The 23,666-nt window shown below is 47.8% G+C and overlaps 1 protein-coding gene across 1 annotated transcript in view; it reads left to right on the top strand.

Moving 5' to 3' along the window:
* Window positions 1-9,301: 9,301 nt before the first annotated feature.
* Window positions 9,302-23,666, top strand: part of LOC142188714 (fatty-acid amide hydrolase 1-like) — a gene marked incomplete at its 5' end in the record, with an annotated part of 55,242 nt that continues 40,877 nt past the window's right edge. Inside the window, 2 exon segments of the mRNA XM_075261959.1 lie at window positions 9,302-9,508; window positions 13,957-13,997. Of these exon segments, the coding sequence (XP_075118060.1) occupies window positions 9,302-9,508; window positions 13,957-13,997 (248 nt within the window).

The following is a 23,666-nucleotide window of genomic DNA, read 5'->3' as shown; positions in this document are numbered from 1 at the left end:
TGATAGAGGGGAGGGGGGTGTACAGGGGGGATGGTATCAATGGATAGAGGGGAGGAGGGTGTACAGGGGGTAGGTATCAATGGATAGAGGGGAGGGGGGTGTACAGGGGGTAAGTATCAATGGATAGAGGGGAGGGGGGTGTACAGGGGGGTAGGTATCAATGGATAGAGGGGAGGGGGGTGTACAGGGGGTAGGTATCAATGGATAGAGGGGAGGGGGGTGTACAGGGGGTAAGGTATCAATGGATAGAGGGGAGGGGGGTGTACAGGGGGATGGTATCAATGGATAGAGGGGAGGAGGGGGTGTACAGGGGGTAAGGTATCAATGGATAGAGGGGAGGAGGGGTGTACAGGGGGATGGTATCAATGGATAGAGGGGAGGGGGGTGTACAGGGGGTAGGTATCAATGGATAGAGGGGAGGAGGGTGTACAGGGGGATGGTATCAATGGATAGAGGGGAGGGGGGTGTACAGGGGGTAGGTATCAATGGATAGAGGGGAGGAGGGTGTACAGGGGGTAGGTATCAATGGATAGAGGGGAGGGGGGTGTACAGGGGGTAGGTATCAATGGATAGAGGGGAGGAGGGTGTACAGGGGGATGGTATCAATGGATAGAGGGGAGGGGGGTGTACAGGGGGTAGGTATCAATGGATAGAGGGGAGGGGGGTGTACAGGGGGTAGGTATCAATGGATAGAGGGGAGAGGGGTGTACAGGGGGATGGTATCAATGGATAGAGGGGAGGGGGGTGTACAGGGGGATGGTATCAATGGATAGAGGGGAGGAGGGTGTACAGGGGGTAGGTATCAATGGATAGAGGGGAGGGGGGTGTACAGGGGGTAGGTATCAATGGATAGAGGGGAGGGGGGTGTACAGGGGGATGGTATCAATGGATAGAGGGGAGGGGGGTGTACAGGGGGATGGTATCAATGGATAGAGGGGAGGGGGGTGTACAGGGGGGATGGTATCAATGGATAGAGGGGAGGAGGGGTGTACAGGGGGTAGGTATCAATGGATAGAGGGGAGGGGGGTGTACAGGGGGATGGTATCAATGGATAGAGGGGAGGGGGGTGTACAGGGGGGATGGTATCAATGGATAGAGGGGAGGAGGGGTGTACAGGGGGTAGGTATCAATGGATAGAGGGGAGGGGGGTGTACAGGGGGTAGGTATCAATGGATAGAGGGGAGGGGGGTGTACAGGGGGTAGGTATCAATGGATAGAGGGGAGGGGGGTGTACAGGGGGTAGGTATCAATGGATAGAGGGGAGGGGGGTTAGAGGGGGGGGGTACAGGGGTAGAGGGGAGGGGGTGTACAGGGGGGATGGTATCAATGGATAGAGGGGAGAGGGGGTGTACAGGGGGTAGGTATCAATGGATAGAGGGGAGGAGGGGTGTACAGGGGGTAGGTATCAATGGCATAGAGGGGAGGGGGGTGTACAGGGGGATGGTATCAATGGATAGAGGGGAGGGGGGTGTACAGGGGGGATGGTATCAATGGATAGAGGGGAGAGGGGGTGTACAGGGGGGATGGTATCAATGGATAGAGGGGAGGGGGGTGTACAGGGGGTAGGTATCAATGGATAGAGGGGAGGGGGGTGTACAGGGGGTAGGTATCAATGGATAGAGGGGGAGGGGGGTAATACAGGGGGTAGGTATCAATGGATAGAGGGGAAGGGGGGTGTACAGGGGGTAGGTATCAATGGATAGAGGGGAGGGGGGTGTACAGGGGGTAGGTATGAATGGATAGAGGGGAGGGGGGTGTACAGGGGGTAGGTATCAATGGATAGAGGGGAGGGGGGTGTACAGGGGGTAGGTATCAATGGATAGAGGGGAGGGGGGTGTACAGGGGGATGGTATCAATGGATAGAGGGGAGGGGGGTGTACAGGGGGTAGGTATCAATGGATAGAGGGGAGGGGGGTGTACAGGGGGTAGGTATCAATGGATAGAGGGGAGGGGGGTATACAGGGGGTAGGTATCAATGGATAGAGGGGAAGGGGGGTGTACAGGGGGTAGGTATCAATGGATAGAGGGGAGGGGGGTGTACAGGGGGTAGGTATCAATGGATAGAGGGGAGGGGGGTGTACAGGGGGGATGGTATCAATGGATAGAGGGGAGAGGGGTGTACAGGGGGGATGGTATCAATGGATAGAGGGGAGGAGGGTGTACAGGGGGTAGGTATCAATGGATAGAGGGGAGGGGGGTGTACAGGGGGTAGGTATCAATGGATAGAGGGGAGGGGGGTGTACAGGGGGTAGGTATCAATGGATAGAGGGGAGGGGGGTGTACAGGGGGATGGTATCAATGGATAGAGGGGAGGGGGGTGTACAGGGGGATGGTATGAATGGATAGAGGGGAGGGGGGTGTACAGGGGGGATGGTATCAATGGATAGAGGGGAGGGGGGAGTACAGGGGGTAGGTATCAATGGATAGAGGGGAGGGGGGTGTACAGGGGGATGGTATCAATGGATAGAGGGGAGGGGGGTGTACAGGGGGATGGTATCAATGGATAGAGGGGAGAGGGGGTGTACAGGGGGGATGGTATCAATGGATAGAGGGGAGGGGGGTGTACAGGGGGATGGTATCAATGGATAGAGGGGAGGGGGGTGTACAGGGGGATGGTATCAATGGATAGAGGGGAGGAGGGTGTACAGGGGGATGGTATCAATGGATAGAGGGGAGGGGGGTGTACAGGGGGGATGGTATCAATGGATAGAGGGGAGGGGGGTGTACAGGGGGATGGTATCAATGGATAGAGGGGAGGAGGGTGTACAGGGGGATGGTATCAATGGATAGAGGGGAGGGGGGTGTACAGGGGGGATGGTATCAATGGATAGAGGGGAGGGGGGAGTACAGGGGGTAGGTATCAATGGATAGAGGGGAGGGGGGTGTACAGGGGGATGGTATCAATGGATAGAGGGGAGGGGGGTGTACAGGGGGATGGTATCAATGGATAGAGGGGAGAGGGGTGTACAGGGGGGATGGTATCAATGGATAGAGGGGAGGAGGGTTACAGGGGGTAAGTATCAATGGATAGAGGGGAGGGGGGTGTACAGGGGGATGGTATCAATGGATAGAGGGGAGGGGGGTGTACAGGGGGTAGGTATCAATGGATAGAGGGGAGGGGGGTGTACAGGGGGTAGGTATCAATGGATAGAGGGGAGGGGGGTGTACAGGGGGTAGGTATCAATGGATAGAGGGGAGGGGGGTGTACAGGGGGTAGGTATCAATGGATAGAGGGGAGGGGGGTGTACAGGGGGTAGGTATCAATGGATAGAGGGGAGGGGGGTGTACAGGGGGTAGGTATCAATGGATAGAGGGGAGGGGGGTGTACAGGGGGTAGGTATCAATGGATAGAGGGGAGGGGGGTGTACAGGGGGTAGGTATCAATGGATAGAGGGGAGGGGGGTGTACAGGGGGATGGTATCAATGGATAGAGGGGAGGGGGGTGTACAGGGGGATGGTATCAATGGATAGAGGGGAGGGGGGTGTACAGGGGGTAGGTATCAATGGATAGAGGGGAGGGGGGTGTACAGGGGGTAGGTATCAATGGATAGAGGGGAGGGGGGTGTACAGGGGGATGGTATGAATGGATAGAGGGGAGGGGGGTGTACAGGGGGATGGTATCAATGGATAGAGGGGAGGGGGGTGTACAGGGGGTAGGTATCAATGGATAGAGGGGAGGAGGGTGTACAGGGGGATGGTATCAATGGATAGAGGGGAGGAGGGTGTACAGGGGGTAGGTATCAATGGATAGAGGGGAGGGGGGTGTACAGGGGGATGGTATCAATGGATAGAGGGGAGGGGGGTGTACAGATGGTAGGTATCAATGGATAGAGGGGAGGGGGGTGTACAGGGGGATGGTATAAATGGATAGAGGGGAGGGGGGTGTACAGGGGGTAGGTATCAATGGATAGAGGGGAGGGGGGTGTACAGGGGGATGGTATCAATGGATAGAGGGGAGGGGGGTGTACAGGGGGTAGGTATCAATGGATAGAGGGGAGGGGGGTGTACAGGGGGTAGGTATCAATGGATAGAGGGGAGGGGGGTGTACAGGGGGTAGGTATCAATGGATAGAGGGGAGGGGGGTGTACAGGGGGATGGTATCAATGGATAGAGGGGAGGGGGGTGTACAGGGGGATGGTATCAATGGATAGAGGGGAGGAGGGGTGTACAGGGGGTAGGTATCAATGGATAGAGGGGAGGGGGGTGTACAGGGGGGATGGTATCAATGGATAGAGGGGAGGAGGGTGTACAGGGGGATGGTATCAATGGATAGAGGAGGGGGGTGTACAGGGGGTAGGTATCAATGGATAGAGGGGAGGGGGGTGTACAGGGGGATGGTATCAATGGATAGAGGGGAGGGGGGTGTACAGGGGGTAGGTATCAATGGATAGAGGGGAGGGGGGTGTACAGGGGGTAGGTATCAATGCATAGAGGGGAGAGGGGTGTACAGGGGGGATGGTATCAATGGATAGAGGGAGAGGGAGGGGTGTACAGGGGGGATGGTATCAATGGATAGAGGGGAGAGGGGTGTACAGGGGGGATGGTATCAATGGATAGAGGGGAGAGGGGTGTACAGGGGGTAGGTATCAATGGATAGAGGGGAGGGGGGTGTACAGGGGGTAGGTATCAATGGATAGAGGGGAGGGGGGTGTACAGGGGGTAGGTATCAATGGATAGAGGGGAGGGGGGTGTACAGGGGGATGGTATCAATGGATAGAGGGGAGGGGGGTGTACAGGGGGTAGGTATCAATGGATAGAGGGGAGGGGGGTGTACAGGGGGTAGGTATCAATGGATAGAGGGGAGGGGGGTGTACAGGGGGTAGGTATCAATGGATAGAGGGGAGGGGGGTGTACAGGGGGGATGGTATCAATGGATAGAGGGGAGAGGGGTGTACAGGGGGTAGGTATCAATGGATAGAGGGGAGGGGGGTGTACAGGGGGTAGGTATCAATGGATAGAGGGGAGAGGGGTGTACAGGGGGGATGGTATCAATGGATAGAGGGGAGGGGGGTGTACAGGGGGTAGGTATCAATGGATAGAGGGGAGGGGGGTGTACAGGGGTTAGGTATCAATGGATAGAGGGGAGGGGGGTGTACAGGGGGTAGGTATCAATGGATAGAGGGGAGGGGGGTGTACAGGGGGATGGTATCAATGGATAGAGGGGAGGGGGGTGTACAGGGGGTAGGTATCAATGGATAGAGGGGAGGGGGGTGTACAGGGGGTAGGTATCAATGGATAGAGGGGAGGGGGGTGTACAGGGGGTAGGTATCAATGGATAGAGGGGAGGGGGGGTGTACAGGGGGTAGGTATCAATGGATAGAGGGGAGGGGGGTGTACAGGGGGTAGGTGTCAATGGATAGAGGGGAGGGGGGTGTTAATGAGGTATGTAGATTTGCTTCAGCATACAGTGTTGGCCAAAAGTATTGGCCCCCTGCAATTCTGTCAGATAATCCTCGTGTTCTTCCAGATAATGATTACACAGCACAGACTCTTATATAGTATATAAGTGACACAGGGTATATACAGTATAAGTATCGCCCCCTGCAGTCCTGTCAGATAATCCTCACTGTCCCCCAGATAATGATTACACAGCACAGACTCTTATATAGTATATAAGTGACACAGGGTATATACAGTATAAGTATCGCCCCCTGCAGTCCTGTCAGATAATCCTCACTGTCCCCCAGATAATGATTACACAGCACAGACTCTTATATAGTATATAAGTGACACAGGGTATATACAGTATAAGTATCGCCCCCTGCAGTCCTGTCAGATAATCCTCGTGTTCTTCCAGATAATGATTACATAGCACAGACTCTTATATAGTATATAAGTGACCCAGGGTGTATACAGTATAAGTATCGCCCCCTGCAGTCCTGTCAGATAATCCTCGCTGTCCCCCAGATAATGATTACACAGCACAGACTCTTATATAGTATATAAGTGACACAGGGTATATACAGTATAAGTATCGCCCCCTGCAGTCCTGTCACATAATCCTCGCTGTCCCCCAGATAATGATTACACAGCACAGACTCTTATATAGTATATAAGTGACACAGGGTATATACAGTATAAGTATCGCCCCCTGCAGTCCTGTCAGATAATCCTCGTGTTCTTCCAGATAATGATTACAGTCACAAATTCTTTCATTTATTTTGTCTTCAATGGAAAATCACAAAAAGAATTGTCAAAAAGCCAAATTGGATCTAATTCCACAGCAAACATAAAAAAGGGGGTGGACAGAAGTATTGACACTGTTTGAAAAATCATGTGATGCTTCTGTAATTTGTGTAATTAACAGCACCTGTTACTTACCTGAGGCACCTAACAGGTGGTGGCAATAACTAAATCACACTTGCAGCCAGTTGAAATGGATTAAAGTTGACTCCACCTCTGTCCTGTGTCCTTGTGTGACCACATTGAGCATGGAGAAAAGAAAAAAGACCAAAGAACTGTCTGAGGACTTGAGAAGCAAAATTGTGAGGAAGCCTGAGCAATCTCAAGGCTACAAGTCCATCTCCAAAGCCCTGAATGTTCCTGTGTCTACCGTGCGCAGTGTCAGTAAGAAGTGTAAAGCCCATGGCCCTGTGGCTAACCTCCCGTGATGTGGACGCAAAAGAAACATTGACCAGAGATTTCACCGCAAGATTGTGCAGATGGCGGATAAAGAACCGCGACTAACATCCAAACAAGTCCAAGCTGCCCTGCAGTCCGAGGGTACAACAGTGTCACCCCGTACTATCCAGTGTCAGCGTCTGAATGAGAAGGGACTGTATGGTAGGAGACCCCGGAAGACCCCACTTCTTACCCACAGACAGAAGCCAGGCTGGAGTTTGCCAAAACTTACCTGAGAAAGCCAAAACCGTTCTGGAAGAATGTTCTCTGGTCAGAGGAGACAAAAGTAGGAGAAGGCCTCAACATAGAGATTACAGGGAAAAAGAGAAGAAGACGCCCCCTACAGTCAGACATGGCGGAGGTCCCTGATGGTTTGGGGTTGCTTTGCTGCCTCTGGCACTGGACTGCTTGACCGTGTGCATGGCATTATGAAGTCTGAAGACGACCAACACATTGTGCAGCATCATGTAGGGCCCAGTGTGAGAAAGCGGGGTCTCCCTCAGAGGTCAGGGCTCTTCCAGCAGGACAAGGACCCAAAACACACTTCAGGTTAGCACTAGAAAATGGTGGTGAGAGAAAGCCCTGGAGACTTGTAAAGTGGCAGCAATGAGTCCAGCCCTGAATCCCATAGAACACCTGTGGGGGAGGGGAGAGATCTCTTGGTGGCAGTTTGGAGAAGGCCCCCTTCACATCTCAGGGGGGACCGCGAGCAGTTTGCCAAAGAAGAAGGGTCTAAGATTTCAGCAGAGCCTTGTAAGAAACTCATTGCTGGTTAGCGGAAGCGGTTGTGCGCAGTTATTGTGTCTAAAGGTTGTGCTACCAAGTATTAGGCTGAGGGCGCCAATACTTCTGTCCGCACCAGTTCTGGAGTTTTGTGTAAAATGATCAATGATGTGACTTTTTTTTCATTCTCTTTTGTGTTTTTTCATTGCAAACAAAATAACTGAAGAAATTACCAAAGAGTTTGTGCTTGTAATCATTATCTGGGGGACAGCAAGGATTATCTGACAGGACTGCAGGGGGCGATACTTATACTGTATATACCCTGTGTCACTTATATACTATATAAGAGTTTGTGCTGTGTAATCATTATCTGGGGGACAGCGAGGATTATCTGACAGGACTGCAGGGGGCGATACTTATACTGTATATACCCTGTGTCACTTATATACTATATAAGAGTCTGTGCTGTGTAATCATTATCTGGGGCACAGCGAGGATTATCTGACAGGACTGCAGGGGGCGATACTTATACTGTATATACCCTGTGTCACTTATATACTATATAAGAGTCTGTGCTGTGTAATCATTATCTGGGGGACACCGAGGATTATCTGACAGGACTGCAGGGGGCGATACTTATACTGTATATACCCTGTGTCACTTATATACTATATAAGAGTCTGTGCTGTGTAATCATTATCTGGGGGACACCGAGGATTATCTGACAGGACTGCAGGGGGCGATACTTATACTGTATATACCCTGTGTCACTTATATACTATATAAGAGTCTGTGCTGTGTAATCATTATCTGGGGGACAGCGAGGATTATCTGACAGGACTGCAGGGGGCGATACTTATACTGTATATACCCTGTGTCACTTATATACTATATAAGAGTCTGTGCTGTGTAATCATTATCTGGGGGACAGCGAGGATTATCTGACAGGACTGCAGGGGGCGATACTTATACTGTATATACCCTGTGTCACTTATATACTATATAAGAGTCTGTGCTGTGTAATCATTATCTGGGGGACAGCGAGGATTATCTGACAGGAATGCAGAGGGCGATACTTATACTGTATATACCCTGTGTCACTTATATACTATATAAGAGTCTGTGCTGTGTAATCATTATCTGGGGGACACCGAGGATTATCTGACAGGACTGCAGGGGGCGATACTTATACTGTATATACCCTGTGTCACTTATATACTATATAAGAGTCTGTGCTGTGTAATCATTATCTGGGGGACACCGAGGATTATCTGACAGGACTGCAGGGGGCGATACTTATACTGTATATACCCTGTGTCACTTATATACTATATAAGAGTCTGTGCTGTGTAATCATTATCTGGAAGAACACGAGGATTATCTGACAGGACTGCAGGGGGCGATACTTATACTGTATATACCCTGTGTCACTTATATACTATATAAGAGTCTGTGCTGTGTAATCATTATCTGGAAGAACACGAGGATTATCTGACAGGACTGCAGGGGGCGATACTTATACTGTATATACCCTGTGTCACTTATATACTATATAAGAGTCTGTGATGTGTAATCATTATCTGGGGACACCGGGGATTATCTGACAGGACTGCAGGGGGCGATACTTATACTGTATATACCCTGTGTCACTTATATACTATATAAGAGTCTGTGCTGTGTAATCATTATCTGGGGACAGCGAGGATTATCTGACAGGACTGCAGGGGGCGATACTTATACTGTATATACCCTGTGTCACTTATATACTATATAAGAGTCTGTGCTGTGTAATCATTATCTGGGAGACACCGAGGATTATCTGACAGGACTGCAGGGGGCGATACTTGTGGCTAACACTGTATATGTTCCTGTAAAGGACTTTGGGCCCCCCACCCTTATATAGCTCGGCCCCCTTACCCCCGGGCTCTGGCTTCTGATTTCCTTTTCTCCCCCACAGCTATGACTGCAGTAACCCGATATTTGGACAGACCCTGAACCCCCTCAATCATAAGAAGACCCCGGGTGGCTCCAGCGGGGGGGAGGGGGCCCTCATCGCAGCGGGCGGCTCCATCCTGGGCTTCGGTTCGGACATTGGGGGCAGTATCCGCTTCCCAAGCGCCTTCTGTGGACTCTGCGGGTTCAAGCCAACCACGAACAGACTTAGGTGTGTAGTGACCAGGCAATGGTACAAGGGGGGCAAATATTTATAGGAAAGGTCATACTGGAGGTAACTGCCCCCTCAGCTGGGGCAAGACCAAACTGTATTTGCCAGTATATACCCCTGTTACATCTCCTCCTCTCTGCGGTATATACCCCTGTTACATCTCCTCCTCTCTGCGGTATATACCCCTGTTACATCTCCTCCTCTCTATGGTATATACCCCTGTTACATCTCCTCCTCTCTGCGGTATATACCCCTGTTACATCTCCTCCTCTCTGCGGTATATACCCCTGTTACATCTCCTCCTCTCTATGGTATATACCCCTGTTACATCTCCTCCTCTCTGCGGTATATACCCCTGTTACATCTCCTCCTCTCTATGGTATATACCCCTGTTACATCTCCTCCTCTCTATGGTATATACCCCTGTTACATCTCCTCCTCTCTGCGGTATATACCCCTGTTACATCTCCTCCTCTCTATGGTATATACTCCTGTTACATCTCCTCCTCTCTGCGGTATATACCCCTGTTACATCTCCTCCTCTCTATGGTATATACCCCTGTTACATCTCCTCCTCTCTATGGTATATACTCCTGTTACATCTCCTCCTCTCTGCGGTATATACCCCTGTTACATCTCCTCCTCTCTGCGGTATATACTCCTGTTACATCTCCTCCTCTCTGCGGTATATACCCCTGTTACATCTCCTCCTCTCTATGGTATATACTCCTGTTACATCTCCTCCTCTCTGCGGTATATACCCCTGTTACATCTCCTCCTCTCTATGGTATATACTCCTGTTACATCTCCTCCTCTCTGCGGTATATACCCCTGTTACATCTCCTCCTCTCTGCGGTATATACTCCTGTTACATCTCCTCCTCTCTGCGGTATATACCCCTGTTACATCTCCTCCTCTCTATGGTATATACTCCTGTTACATCTCCTCCTCTCTGCGGTATATACCCCTGTTACATCTCCTCCTCTCTATGGTATATACCCCTGTTACATCTCCTCCTCTCTATGGTATATACCCCTGTTACATCTCCTCCTCTCTGCGGTATATACCCCTGTTACATCTCCTCTTCTCTGCGGTATATACTCCTGTTACATCTCCTCCTCTCTGCGGTATATACCCCTGTTACATCTCCTCCTCTCTATGGTATATACTCCTGTTACATCTCCTCCTCTCTATGGTATATACCCCTGTTACATCTCCTCCTCTCTGCGGTATATACCCCTGTTACATCTCCTCCTCTCTATGGTATATACCCCTGTTACATGTCCTCCTCTCTATGGTATATACTCCTGTTACATCTCCTCCTCTCTATGGTATATACCCCTGTTACATCTCCTCCTCTCTATGGTATATACCCCTGTTACATCTCCTCCTCTCTGCGGTATATACCCCTGTTACATCTCCTCCTCTCTGCGGTATATACTCCTGTTACATCTCCTCCTCTCTATGGTATATACCCCTGTTACATCTCCTCCTCTCTATGGTATATACCCCTGTTACATCTCCTCCTCTCTATGGTATATACTCCTGTTACATCTCCTCCTCTCTGCGGTATATACCCCTGTTACATCTCCTCCTCTCTATGGTATATACCCCTGTTACATCTCCTCCTCTCTATGGTATATACCCCTGTTACATCTCCTCCTCTCTGCGGTATATACCCCTGTTACATCTCCTCCTCTCTGCGGTATATACCCCTGTTACATCTCCTCCTCTCTATGGTATATACCCCTGTTACATCTCCTCCTCTCTATGGTATATACTCCTGTTACATCTCCTCCTCTCTGCGGTATATACCCCTGTTACATCTCCTCCTCTCTATGGTATATACCCCTGTTACATCTCCTCCTCTCTATGGTATATACCCCTGTTACATCTCCTCCTCTCTGCGGTATATACCCCTGTTACATCTCCTCCTCTCTGCGGTATATACTCCTGTTACATCTCCTCCTCTCTATGGTATATACCCCTGTTACATCTCCTCCTCTCTGCGGTATATACCCCTGTTACATGTCCTCCTCTCTATGGTATATACTCCTGTTACATCTCCTCCTCTCTGCGGTATATACTCCTGTTACATCTCCTCCTCTCTGCGGTATATACTCCTGTTACATCTCCTCCTCTCTATGGTATATACCCCTGTTACATCTCCTCCTCTCTATGGTATATACCCCTGTTACATCTCCTCCTCTCTATGGTATATCCTCCTGTTACATCTCCTCCTCTCTGCGGTATATACCCCTGTTACATCTCCTCCTCTCTGCGGTATATACCCCTGTTACATCTCCTCCTCTCTATGGTATATACCCCTGTTACATCTCCTCCTCTCTATGGTATATACCCCTGTTACATCTCCTCCTCTCTGCGGTATATACCCCTGTTACATCTCCTCCTCTCTATGGTATATACTCCTGTTACATCTCCTCCTCTCTATGGTATATACCCCTGTTACATCTCCTCCTCTCTATGGTATATACCCCTGTTACATCTCCTCCTCTCTATGGTATATACCCCTGTTACATCTCCTCCTCTCTATGGTATATACTCCTGTTACATCTCCTCCTCTCTATGGTATATACCCCTGTTACATCTCCTCCTCTCTATGGTATATACCCCTGTTACATCTCCTCCTCTCTATGGTATATACCCCTGTTACATCTCCTCCTCTCTGCGGTATATACTCCTGTTACATCTCCTCCTCTCTATGGTATATACCCCTGTTACATCTCCTCCTCTCTATGGTATATACTCCTGTTACATCTCCTCCTCTCTGCGGTATATACTCCTGTTACATCTCCTCCTCTCTATGGTATATACTCCTGTTACATCTCCTCCTCTCTGCGGTATATACTCCTGTTACATCTCCTCCTCTCTGCGGTATATACCCCTGTTACATCTCCTCCTCTCTATGGTATATACTCCTGTTACATCTCCTCCTCTCTATGGTATATACTCCTGTTACATCTCCTCCTCTCTATGGTATATACTCCTGTTACATCTCCTCCTCTCTGCGGTATATACCCCTGTTACATCTCCTCCTCTCTATGGTATATACCCCTGTTACATCTCCTCCTCTCTATGGTATATACCCCTGTTACATCTCCTCCTCTCTATGGTATATACCCCTGTTACATCTCCTCCTCTCTGCGGTATATACTCCTGTTACATCTCCTCCTCTCTATGGTATATACCCCTGTTACATCTCCTCCTCTCTATGGTATATACTCCTGTTACATCTCCTCCTCTCTATGGTATATACCCCTGTTACATCTCCTCCTCTCTGCGGTATATACTCCTGTTACATCTCCTCCTCTCTATGGTATATACCCCTGTTACATCTCCTCCTCTCTATGGTATATACCCCTGTTACATCTCCTCCTCTCTATGGTATATACCCCTGTTACATCTCCTCCTCTCTATGGTATATACCCCTGTTACATCTCCTCCTCTCTGCGGTATATACCCCTGTTACATCTCCTCCTCTCTGCGGTATATACCCCTGTTACATGTCCTCCTCTCTATGGTATATACCCCTGTTACATCTCCTCCTCTCTATGGTATATACCCCTGTTACATCTCCTCCTCTCTATGGTATATACTCCTGTTACATCTCCTCCTCTCTATGGTATATACCCCTGTTACATCTCCTCCTCTCTGCGGTATATACCCCTGTTACATCTCCTCCTCTCTGCGGTATATACCCCTGTTACATCTCCTCCTCTCTGCGGTATATACCCCTGTTACATCTCCTCCTCTCTGCGGTATATACCCCTGTTACATCTCCTCCTCTCTGCGGTATATACCCCTGTTACATCTCCTCCTCTCTGCGGTATATACCCCTGTTACATCTCCTCCTCTCTGCGGTATATACCCCTGTTACATCTCCTCCTCTCTATGGTATATACCCCTGTTACATCTCCTCCTCTCTATGGTATATACCCCTGTTACATCTCCTCCTCTCTGCGGTATATACCCCTGTTACATCTCCTCCTCTCTGCGGTATATACCCCTGTTACATGTCCTCCTCTCTATGGTATATACCCCTGTTACATCTCCTCCTCTCTGCGGTATATACCCCTGTTACATCTCCTCCTCTCTATGGTATATACCCCTGTTACATCTCCTCCTCTCTGCGGTATATACCCCTGTTACATCTCCTCCTCTCTATGGTATATACCCCTGTTACATCTCCTCCTCTCTGCGGTATATACCCCTGTTACATCTCCTCCTCTCTGCGGTATATACCCCTGTTACATCTCCTCCTCTCTGCGGTATATACCCCTGTTACATCTCCTCCTCTCTGCGGTATATACCCCTGTTACATCTCCTCCTCTCTGCAGTATATACTCCTGTTACATCTCCTCCTCTCTGCGGTATATACCTCCAGCTTCTGAATATTACAGGTGATTTATCATGTCTTTGTATTACAGTAAAACTGGCATTCCCCCGAGTTGCCCTGGACAGAAATCAAGTAAGGCAGGAGAGTGCAACCTCCTCCATATATACCCTGCGACATCATATCTGATACTCCATAATCTGTATGTAGTGAGCTCCCCCTAGTGGTGACTGTATAATCTGTATGTAGTGAGCTCCCCCTAGTGGTGACTGTATAACCTGTATGTAGTGAGCTCCTCCTAGTGGTGACTGTATAATCTGTATGTAGTGAGCTCCCTCTAGTGGTGACTGTATAATCTGTATGTAGTGAGCTCCCCCTAGTGGTGACTGTATAATCTGTATGTAGTGAGCTCCCTCTAGTGGTGACTGTATAATCTGTATGTAGTGAGCTCCCCCTAGTGGTGACTGTATAACCTGTATGTAGTGAGCTCCTCCTAGTGGTGACTGTATAATCTGTATGTAGTGAGCTCCCTCTAGTGGTGACTGTATAATCTGTATGTAGTGAGCTCCCCCTAGTGGTGACTGTATAATCTGTATGTAGTGAGCTCCCTCTAGTGGTGACTGTATAATCTGTATGTAGTGAGCTCCTCCTAGTGGTGACTGTATAATCTGTATGTAGTGAGCTCCCCCTAGTGGTGGCTGTATATACTGTATGTAGTGAGGTCCTTCTAGTGGTGACTGTATAATCTGTATGTAGTGAGCTCCCCCTAGTGGTGACTGTATATACTGTATGTAGTGAGCTCCCTCTAGTGGTGACTGTATAATCTGTATGTAGTGAGCTCCTCCTAGTGGTGACTGTATAATCTGTATGTAGTGAGCTCCTCCTAGTGGTGACTGTATAACCTGTATGTAGTGAGCTCCCCCTAGTGGTGACTGTATATACTGTATGTAGTGAGCTCCCTCTAGTGGTGACTGTATAATCTGTACGTAGTGAGCTCCTCCTAGTGGTGACTGTATAATCTGTATGTAGTGAGCTCCTCCTAGTGGTGACTGTATAATCTGTATGTAGTGATCTCTCCCTAGTGGTGACTGTATAATCTGTATGTAGTGAGCTCCTCCTAGTGGTGACTGTATATACTGTATGTAGTGAGCTCCTCCTAGTGGTGACTGTATAATCTGTATGTAGGGAGCTCCTCCTAGTGGTGACTGTATAATCTGTATGTAGTGAGCTCCTCCTAGTGGTGACTGTATAACCTGTATGTAGTGAGCTCCCCCTAGTGGTGACTGTATATACTGTATGTAGTGAGCTCCCTCTAGTGGTGACTGTATAATCTGTACGTAGTGAGCTCCTCCTAGTGGTGACTGTATAATCTGTATGTAGTGAGCTCCTCCTAGTGGTGACTGTATAATCTGTATGTAGTGATCTCTCCCTAGTGGTGACTGTATAATCTGTATGTAGTGAGCTCCTCCTAGTGGTGACTGTATATACTGTATGTAGTGAGTTCCTCCTAGTGGTGACTGTATAATCTGTATGTAGTGAGCTCCTCTTAGTGGTGACTGTATAATCTGTATGTAGTGGCTCCCCCTAGTGGTGACTGTATAATCTGTATGTAGTGAGCTCCCTCTAGTGGTGACTGTATAATCTGTATGTAGTGATCTCTCCCTAGTGGTGACTGTATAATCTGTATGTAGTGAGCTCCCCCTAGTGGTGACTGTATAATCTGTATGTAGTGAGCTCCTCCTAGTGGTGACTGTATAATCTGTATGTAGTGAGCTCCTCCTAGTGGTGACTGTATAATCTGTATGTAGTGAGCTCCCCCTAGTGGTGACTGTATAATCTGTATGTAGTGAGCTCCCTCTAGTGGTGACTGTATAATCTGTATGTAATGAGCTCCCTCTAGTGGTGACTGTATAATCTGTATGTAGTGAGCTCCCTCTAGTGATGACTGTATAATCTGTATGTAGTGAGCTCCCCCTAGTGGTGACTGTATAATCAGTATGTAGTGAGCTCCCCCTAGTGGTGACTGTATATACTGTATGTAGTGAGCTCCCCCTAGTGGTGACTGTATAATCTGTATGTAGTGAGCTCCCTCTAGTGGTGACTGTATAATCTGTATGTAGTGAGCTCCCTCTAGTGATGACTGTATAATCTGTATGTAGTGAGCTCCTCCTAGTGGTGACTGTATAATCTGTATGTAGTGAGCTCCTCCTAGTGGTGACTGTATAATCTGTATGTAGTGAGCTCCTCCTAGTGGTGACTGTATAATCTGTATGTAGTGAGCTCCTCCTAGTGGTGACTGTATAATCTGTATGTAGTGAGCTCCTCCTAGTGGTGACTGTATAACCTGTATGTAGTGAGCTCCCCCTAGTGGTGACTGTATAATCTGTATGTAGTGAGCTCCCCCTAGTGGTGACTGTATATACTGTATGTAGTGAGCTCCTCCTAGTGGTGACTGTATAATCTGTATGTAGTGAGCTCCCTCTAGTGGTGACTGTATAATCTGTATGTACTGAGCTCCCCCTAGTGGTGACTGTATAATCTGTATGTAGTGAGCTCCCCCTAGTGGTGACTGTATAATCTGTATGTAGTGAGCTCCTCCTAGTGGTGACTGTATAATCTGTATCTAGTGAGCTCCCTCTAGTGGTGACTGTATAATCTGTATGTAGTGAGCTCCCTCTAGTGGTGACTGTATAATCTGTATGTAGTGAGCTCCCTCTAGTGGTGACTGTATAATCTGTATGTAGTGAGCTCCTCCTAGTGGTGACTGTATAATCTGTATGTAGTGAGCTCCCCCTAGTGGTGGCTGTATATACTGTATGTAGTGAGGTCCTTCTAGTGGTGACTGTATAATCTGTATGTAGTGAGCTCCCTCTAGTGGTGACTGTATAATCTGTATGTAGTGAGCTCCCTCTAGTGGTGACTGTATAATCTGTATGTAGTGAGCTCCCTCTAGTGGTGACTGTATAATCTGTATGTAGTGAGCTCCCTCTAGTGGTGACTGTATAATCTGTATGTAGTGAGCTCCTCCTAGTGGTGACTGTATAATCTGTATGTAGTGAGCTCCCCCTAGTGGTGGCTGTATATACTGTATGTAGTGAGGTCCTTCTAGTGGTGACTGTATAATCTGTATGTAGTGAGCTCCCTCTAGTGGTGACTGTATAATCTGTATGTAGTGAGCTCCCTCTAGTGGTGACTGTATAATCTGTATGTAGTGAGCTCCTCCTGGTGGTGACTGTATAATCTGTATGTAGTGAGCTCCCCCTAGTGGTGACTGTATAACCTGTATGTAGTGAACTCCCCCTAGTGGTGACTGTATAATCTGTATGTAGTGAGCTCCCTCTAGTGGTGACTGTATAATCTGTATGTAGTGAGCTCCTCCTAGTGGTGACTGTATAATCTGTATGTAGTGAGCTCCCCCTAGTGGTGACTGTATAATCTGTATGTAGTGAGCTCCCTCTAGTGGTGACTGTATAATCTGTATGTAGTGAGCTCCTCCTAGTGGTGACTGTATAATCTGTATGTAGTGAGCTCCCTCTAGTGGTGACTGTATACTCTGTATGTAGTGAGCTCCTCCTAGTGGTGACTGTATAATCTGTATGTAGTGAGCTCCTCCTAGTAGTGACTGTATATACTGTATGTAGTGAGCTCCTCCTGGTGATGACTGTATAATCTGTATGTAGTGAGCTCCCTCTAGTGGTGACTGTATAATCTGTATGTAGTGAGCTCCCTCTAGTGGTGACTGTATAATCTGTATGTAGTGAGCTCCTCCTAGTGGTGACTGTATACTCTGTATGTAGTGAGCTCCCCCTAGTGGTGGCTGTATATACTGTATGTAGTGAGGTCCTTCTAGTGGTGACTGTATAATCTGTATGTAGTGAGCTCCCTCTAGTGGTGACTGTATAATCTGTATGTAGTGAGCTCCCTCTAGTGGTGACTGTATAATCTGTATGTAGTGAGCTCCTCCTGGTGGTGACTGTATAATCTGTATGTAGTGAGCTCCCCCTAGTGGTGACTGTATAACCTGTATGTAGTGAACTCCCCCTAGTGGTGACTGTATAATCTGTATGTAGTGAGCTCCCTCTAGTGGTGACTGTATAATCTGTATGTAGTGAGCTCCTCCTAGTGGTGACTGTATAATCTGTATGTAGTGAGCTCCCCCTAGTGGTGACTGTATAATCTGTATGTAGTGAGCTCCCTCTAGTGGTGACTGTATAATCTGTATGTAGTGAGCTCCTCCTAGTGGTGACTGTATAATCAGTATGTAGTGAGCTCCCCCTAGTGGTGACTGTATAATCTGTATGTAGTGAGCTCCCTCTAGTGGTGACTGTATAATCTGTATGTAGTGAGCTCCTCCTAGTGGTGACTGTATAATCTGTATGTAGTGAGCTCCCTCTAGTGGTGACTGTATACTCTGTATGTAGTGAGCTCCTCCTAGTGGTGACTGTATAATCTGTATGTAGTGAGCTCCCCCTAGTGGTGACTGTATAATCTGTATGTAGTGAGTTCCCTCTAGTGGTGACTGTATAATCTGTATGTAGTGAGCTCCCCCTAGTGGTGACTGTATAATCTGTATGTAGTGAGCTCCTCCTAGTGGTGACTGTATAATCTGTATGTAGTGAGCTCCTCCTAGTGGTGACTGTATAATCTGTATGTAGTGAGCTCCCCCTAGTGGTGACTGTATAATCTGTATATAGTGAGCTCCTCCTAGTGGTGACTGTATAATCTGTATGTAGTGAGCTCCCCCTAGTGGTGACTGTATAATCTGTATGTACAGAGCTCCCCCTAGTGGTGACTGTATAACCTGTATGTAGTGAGCTCCTCCTAGTGGTGACTGTATACTCTGTATGTAGTGAGCTCCTCCTAGTGGTGACTGTATAACCTGTATGTAGTGAGCTCCCCCTAGTGGTGACTGTATAATCTGTATCTAGTGAGCTCCCCCTAGTGGTGACTGTATAATCTGTATGTAGTGAGCTCCTCCTAGTGGTGACTGTATAATCTGTATGTAGTGAGCTCCCCCTAGTGGTGACTGTATAATCTGTATGTAGTGAGCTCCCCCTAGTGGTGACTGTATAATCTGTATCTAGTGAGCTCCCCCTAGTGGTGACTGTATAATCTGTATGTAGTGAGCTCCTCCTAGTGGTGACTGTATAATCTGTATGTAGTGAGCTCCTCCTAGTGGTGACTGTACAATCTGTATCTAGTGAGCTCCCCCTAGTGGTGACTGTATAATCTGTATGTAGTGAGCTCCTCCTAGTGGTGACTGTATAATCTGTATGTAGTGAGCTCCTCCTAGTGGTGACTGTACAATCTGTATGTAGTGAGCTCCCTCTAGTGGTGACTGTATAATCTGTATGTAGTGAGCTCCCCCTAGTGGTGACTGTATAATCTGTATGTAGTGAGCTCCTCCTAGTGGTGACTGTATAATCTGTATGTAGTGAGCTCCTCCTAGTGGTGACTGTATAATCTGTATGTAGTGAGCTCCTCCTAGTGGTGACTGTATAACCTGTATGTAGTGAGCTCCCCCTAGTGGTGACTGTATAATCTGTATGTAGTGAGCTCCTCCTAGTGGTGACTGTATAATCTGTATCTAGTGAGCTCCCTCTAGTGGTGACTGTATAATCTGTATGTAGTGAGCTCCCTCTAGTGGTGACTGTATAATCTGTATGTAGTGAGCTCCCTCTAGTGGTGACTGTATAATCTGTATGTAGTGAGCTCCTCCTAGTGGTGACTGTATAATCTGTATGTAGTGAGCTCCCCCTAGTGGTGGCTGTATATACTGTATGTAGTGAGGTCCTTCTAGTGGTGACTGTATAATCTGTATGTAGTGAGCTCCCTCTAGTGGTGACTGTATAATCTGTATGTAGTGAGCTCCTCCTGGTGGTGACTGTATAATCTGTATGTAGTGAGCTCCCCCTAGTGGTGACTGTATAACCTGTATGTAGTGAGCTCCTCCTAGTGGTGACTGTATAATCTGTATGTAGTGAGCTCCCTCTAGTGGTGACTGTATAATCTGTATGTAGTGAGCTCCTCCTAGTGGTGACTGTATAATCTGTATGTAGTGAGCTCCCTCTAGTGGTGACTGTATACTCTGTATGTAGTGAGCTCCTCCTAGTGGTGACTGTATAATCTGTATGTAGTGAGCTCCCCCTAGTGGTGACTGTATAATCTGTATGTAGTGAGTTCCCTCTAGTGGTGACTGTATAACCTGTATGTAGTGAGCTCCTCCTAGTGGTGACTGTATAATCTGTATGTAGTGAGCTCCTCCTAGTGGTGACTGTACAATCTGTATGTAGTGAGCTCCCTCTAGTGGTGACTGTATAATCTGTATGTAGTGAGCTCCCCCTAGTGGTGACTGTATATACTGTATGTAGTGAGCGCCTCCTAGTGGTGACTGTATATTCTGTATGTAGTGAGCCCCCCCCTAGTGGTGACTGTATAATCTGTATGTCGTGAGCTCCCCCTAGTGGTGACTGTATATACTGTATGTAGTGAGCTCCTCCTGGTGGTGACTGTAAAATCTGTATGTAGTGAGCTCCCCCTAGTGGTGACTGTATAATCTGTATGTAGTGAGCCCCCCCCTAGTGGTGACTGTATAATCTGTATGTCGTGAGCTCCCCCTAGTGGTGACTGTATATACTGTATGTAGTGAGCTCCTCCTAGTGGTGACTGTATAATCAGTATGTAGTGAGCTCCCCCTAGTGGTGACTGTATAATCTGTATGTAGTGAGCTCCCCCTAGTGGTGACTGTATAATCTGTATGTAGTGAGCTCCCCCTAGTGGTGACTGTATAATCTGTATGTAGTGAGCTCCTCCTAGTGGTGACTGTATAATCTGTATGTAGTGAGCTCCTCCTAGTGGTGACTGTATATACTGTATGTAGTGAGCTCCTCCTGGTGGTGACTGTATAATCTGTATGTAGTGAGCTCCTCCTGGTGGTGACTGTATAATCTGTATGTAGTGAGCTCCCCTTAGTGGTGACTGTATAATCTGTATGTATTGAGCTCCTCCTAGTGGTGACTGTATATACTGTATGTAGTGAGCTCCTCCTAGTGGTGACTGTATAATCTGTATGTAGTGAGCTCCCCCTAGTGGTGACTGTATAATCTGTATGTAGTGAGCTCCCTCTAGTGGTGACTGTATAATCTGTATGTAGTGAGCTCCTCCTAGTGGTGACTGTATAATCTGTATGTAGTGAGCTCCCCCTAGTGGTGACTGTATACTCTGTATGTAGTGAGCTCCCCCTAGTGGTGACTGTATAATCTGTATGTAGTGAGCTCCTCCTAGTGGTGACTGTATAATCTGTATGTAGTGAGCTCCTCCTAGTGGTGACTGTATAATCTGTATGTAGTGAGCTCCTCCTAGTGGTGACTGTATATACTGTATGTAGTGAGCTCCTCCTAGTGGTGACTGTATAATCTGTATGTAGTGAGCTCCCTCTAGTGGTGACTGTATACTCTGTATGTAGTGAGCTCCCCCTAGTGGTGACTGTATAATCTGTGTGTAGTGAGCTCCCTCTAGTGGTGACTGTATAATCTGTATGTAGTGAGCTCCTCCTAGTGGTGACTGTATAATCTGTATGTAGTGAGCTCCCCCTAGTGGTGACTGTATAATCTGTATGTAGTGAGCTCCCCCTAGTGGTGACTGTATAATCTGTATGTAGTGAGCTCCCTCTAGTGGTGACTGTATAATCTGTATGTAGTGAGCTCCTCCTAGTGGTGACTGTATAATCTGTATCTAGTGAGCTCCCTCTAGTGGTGACTGTATAATCTGTATGTAGTGAGCTCCTCCTAGTGGTGACTGTATAATCTGTATGTAGTGAGCTCCCCCTAGTGGTGACTGTATAATCTGTATGTAGTGAGCTCCCCCTAGTGGTGACTGTATAATCTGTGTGTAGTGAGCTCCCTCTAGTGGTGACTGTATAATCTGTATGTAGTGAGCTCCCCCTAGTGGTGACTGTATAATCTGTATGTAGTGAGCTCCTCCTAGTGGTGACTGTATAATCTGTATGTAGTCAGCTCCCTCTAGTGGTGACTGTATAATCTGTATGTAGTGAGCTCCCCCTAGTGGTGGCTGTATAATCTGTATGTAGTGAGCTCCTCCTAGTGGTGACTGTATATTCTGTATGTAGTGAGCTCCCCCTAGTGGTGACTGTATAATCTGTATGTAGTGAGCTCCTCCTAGTGGTGACTGTATATACTGTATGTAGTGAGCTCCTCCTAGTGGTGACTGTATATACTGTATGTAGTGAGCTCCTCCTAGTGGTGACTGTATAATCTGTATGTAGTGAGCTCCTCCTAGTGGTGACTGTATATACTGTATGTAGTGAGCTCCCCCTAGTGGTGACTGTATAATCTGTATGTAGTGAGCTCCTCCTAGTGGTGACTGTATATACTGTATGTAGTGAGCTCCTCCTAGTGGTGACTGTATACTCTGTATGTAGTGAGCTCCTCCTAGTGGTGACTGTATAATCTGTATGTAGTCAGCTCCCTCTAGTGGTGACTGTATAATCTGTATGTAGTCAGCTCCCTCTAGTGGTGACTGTATAATCTGTATGTAGTGAGCTCCTCCTAGTGGTGACTGTATAATCTGTATGTAGTGAGCTCCCCCTAGTGGTGGCTGTATAATCTGTATGTAGTGAGCTCCTCCTAGTGGTGACTGTATAATCTGTATGTAGTGAGCTCCCCCTAGTGGTGACTGTATAATCTGTATGTAGTGAGCTCCCCCTAGTGGTGACTGTATAATCTGTATGTACAGAGCTCCCCCTAGTGGTGACTGTATAATCTGTATGTAGTGAGTTCCTCCTAGTGGTGACTGTATAATCTGTATGTAGTGAGTTCCTCCTAGTGGTGACTGTATAATCTGTATGTAGTGAGCTCCCCCTAGTGGTGACTGTATAATCTGTATGTAGTGAGCTCCTCCTAGTGGTGACTGTATAATCTGTATGTAGTGAGTTCCTCCTAGTGGTGACTGTATAATCTGTATGTAGTGAGCTCCTCCTAGTGGTGACTGTATAATCTGTATGTAGTGAGCTCCCCCTAGTGGTGACTGTATAATCTGTATGTAGTGAGCTCCCTCTAGTGGTGACTGTATATACTGTATGTAGTGAGCTCCTCCTAGTGGTGACTGTATAATCTGTATGTAGTGAGCTCCTCCTAGTGGTGACTGTATAATCTGTATGTAGTGATCTCTCCCTAGTGGTGACTGTATAATCTGTATGTAGTGAGCTCCTCCTAGTGGTGACTGTATATACTGTATGTAGTGAGCTCCCCCTAGTGGTGACTGTATAATCTGTATGTAGTCAGCTCCCTCTAGTGGTGACTGTATAATCTGTATGTAGTGAGCTCCTCCTAGTGGTGACTGTATAATCTGTATGTAGTGAGCTCCCCCTAGTGGTGGCTGTATAATCTGTATGTAGTGAGCTCCTCCTAGTGGTGACTGTATAATCTGTATGTAGTGAGCTCCCCCTAGTGGTGACTGTATAATCTGTATGTAGTGAGTTCCTCCTAGTGGTGACTGTATAATCTGTATGTAGTGAGTTCCTCCTAGTGGTGACTGTATAAACTGTATGTAGTGAGCTCCTCCTAGTGGTGACTGTATAATCTGTATGTAGTGAGCTCCCCCTAGTGGTGACTGTATAATCTGTATGTAGTGAGCTCCTCCTAGTGGTGACTGTATAATCTGTATGTAGTGAGCTCCTCCTAGTGGTGACTGTATAATCTGTATGTAGTGAGCTCCCCCTAGTGGTGACTGTATAATCTGTATGTAGTGAGTTCCTCCTAGTGGTGACTGTATAATCTGTATGTA

The sequence above is a fragment of the Leptodactylus fuscus genome, unplaced genomic scaffold (assembly GCF_031893055.1).
Source record: "Leptodactylus fuscus isolate aLepFus1 unplaced genomic scaffold, aLepFus1.hap2 HAP2_SCAFFOLD_690, whole genome shotgun sequence".
Classification (NCBI taxonomy): Eukaryota; Metazoa; Chordata; class Amphibia; order Anura; family Leptodactylidae; genus Leptodactylus; species Leptodactylus fuscus.
This window is presented reverse-complemented; position numbering and strand designations above follow the sequence as displayed.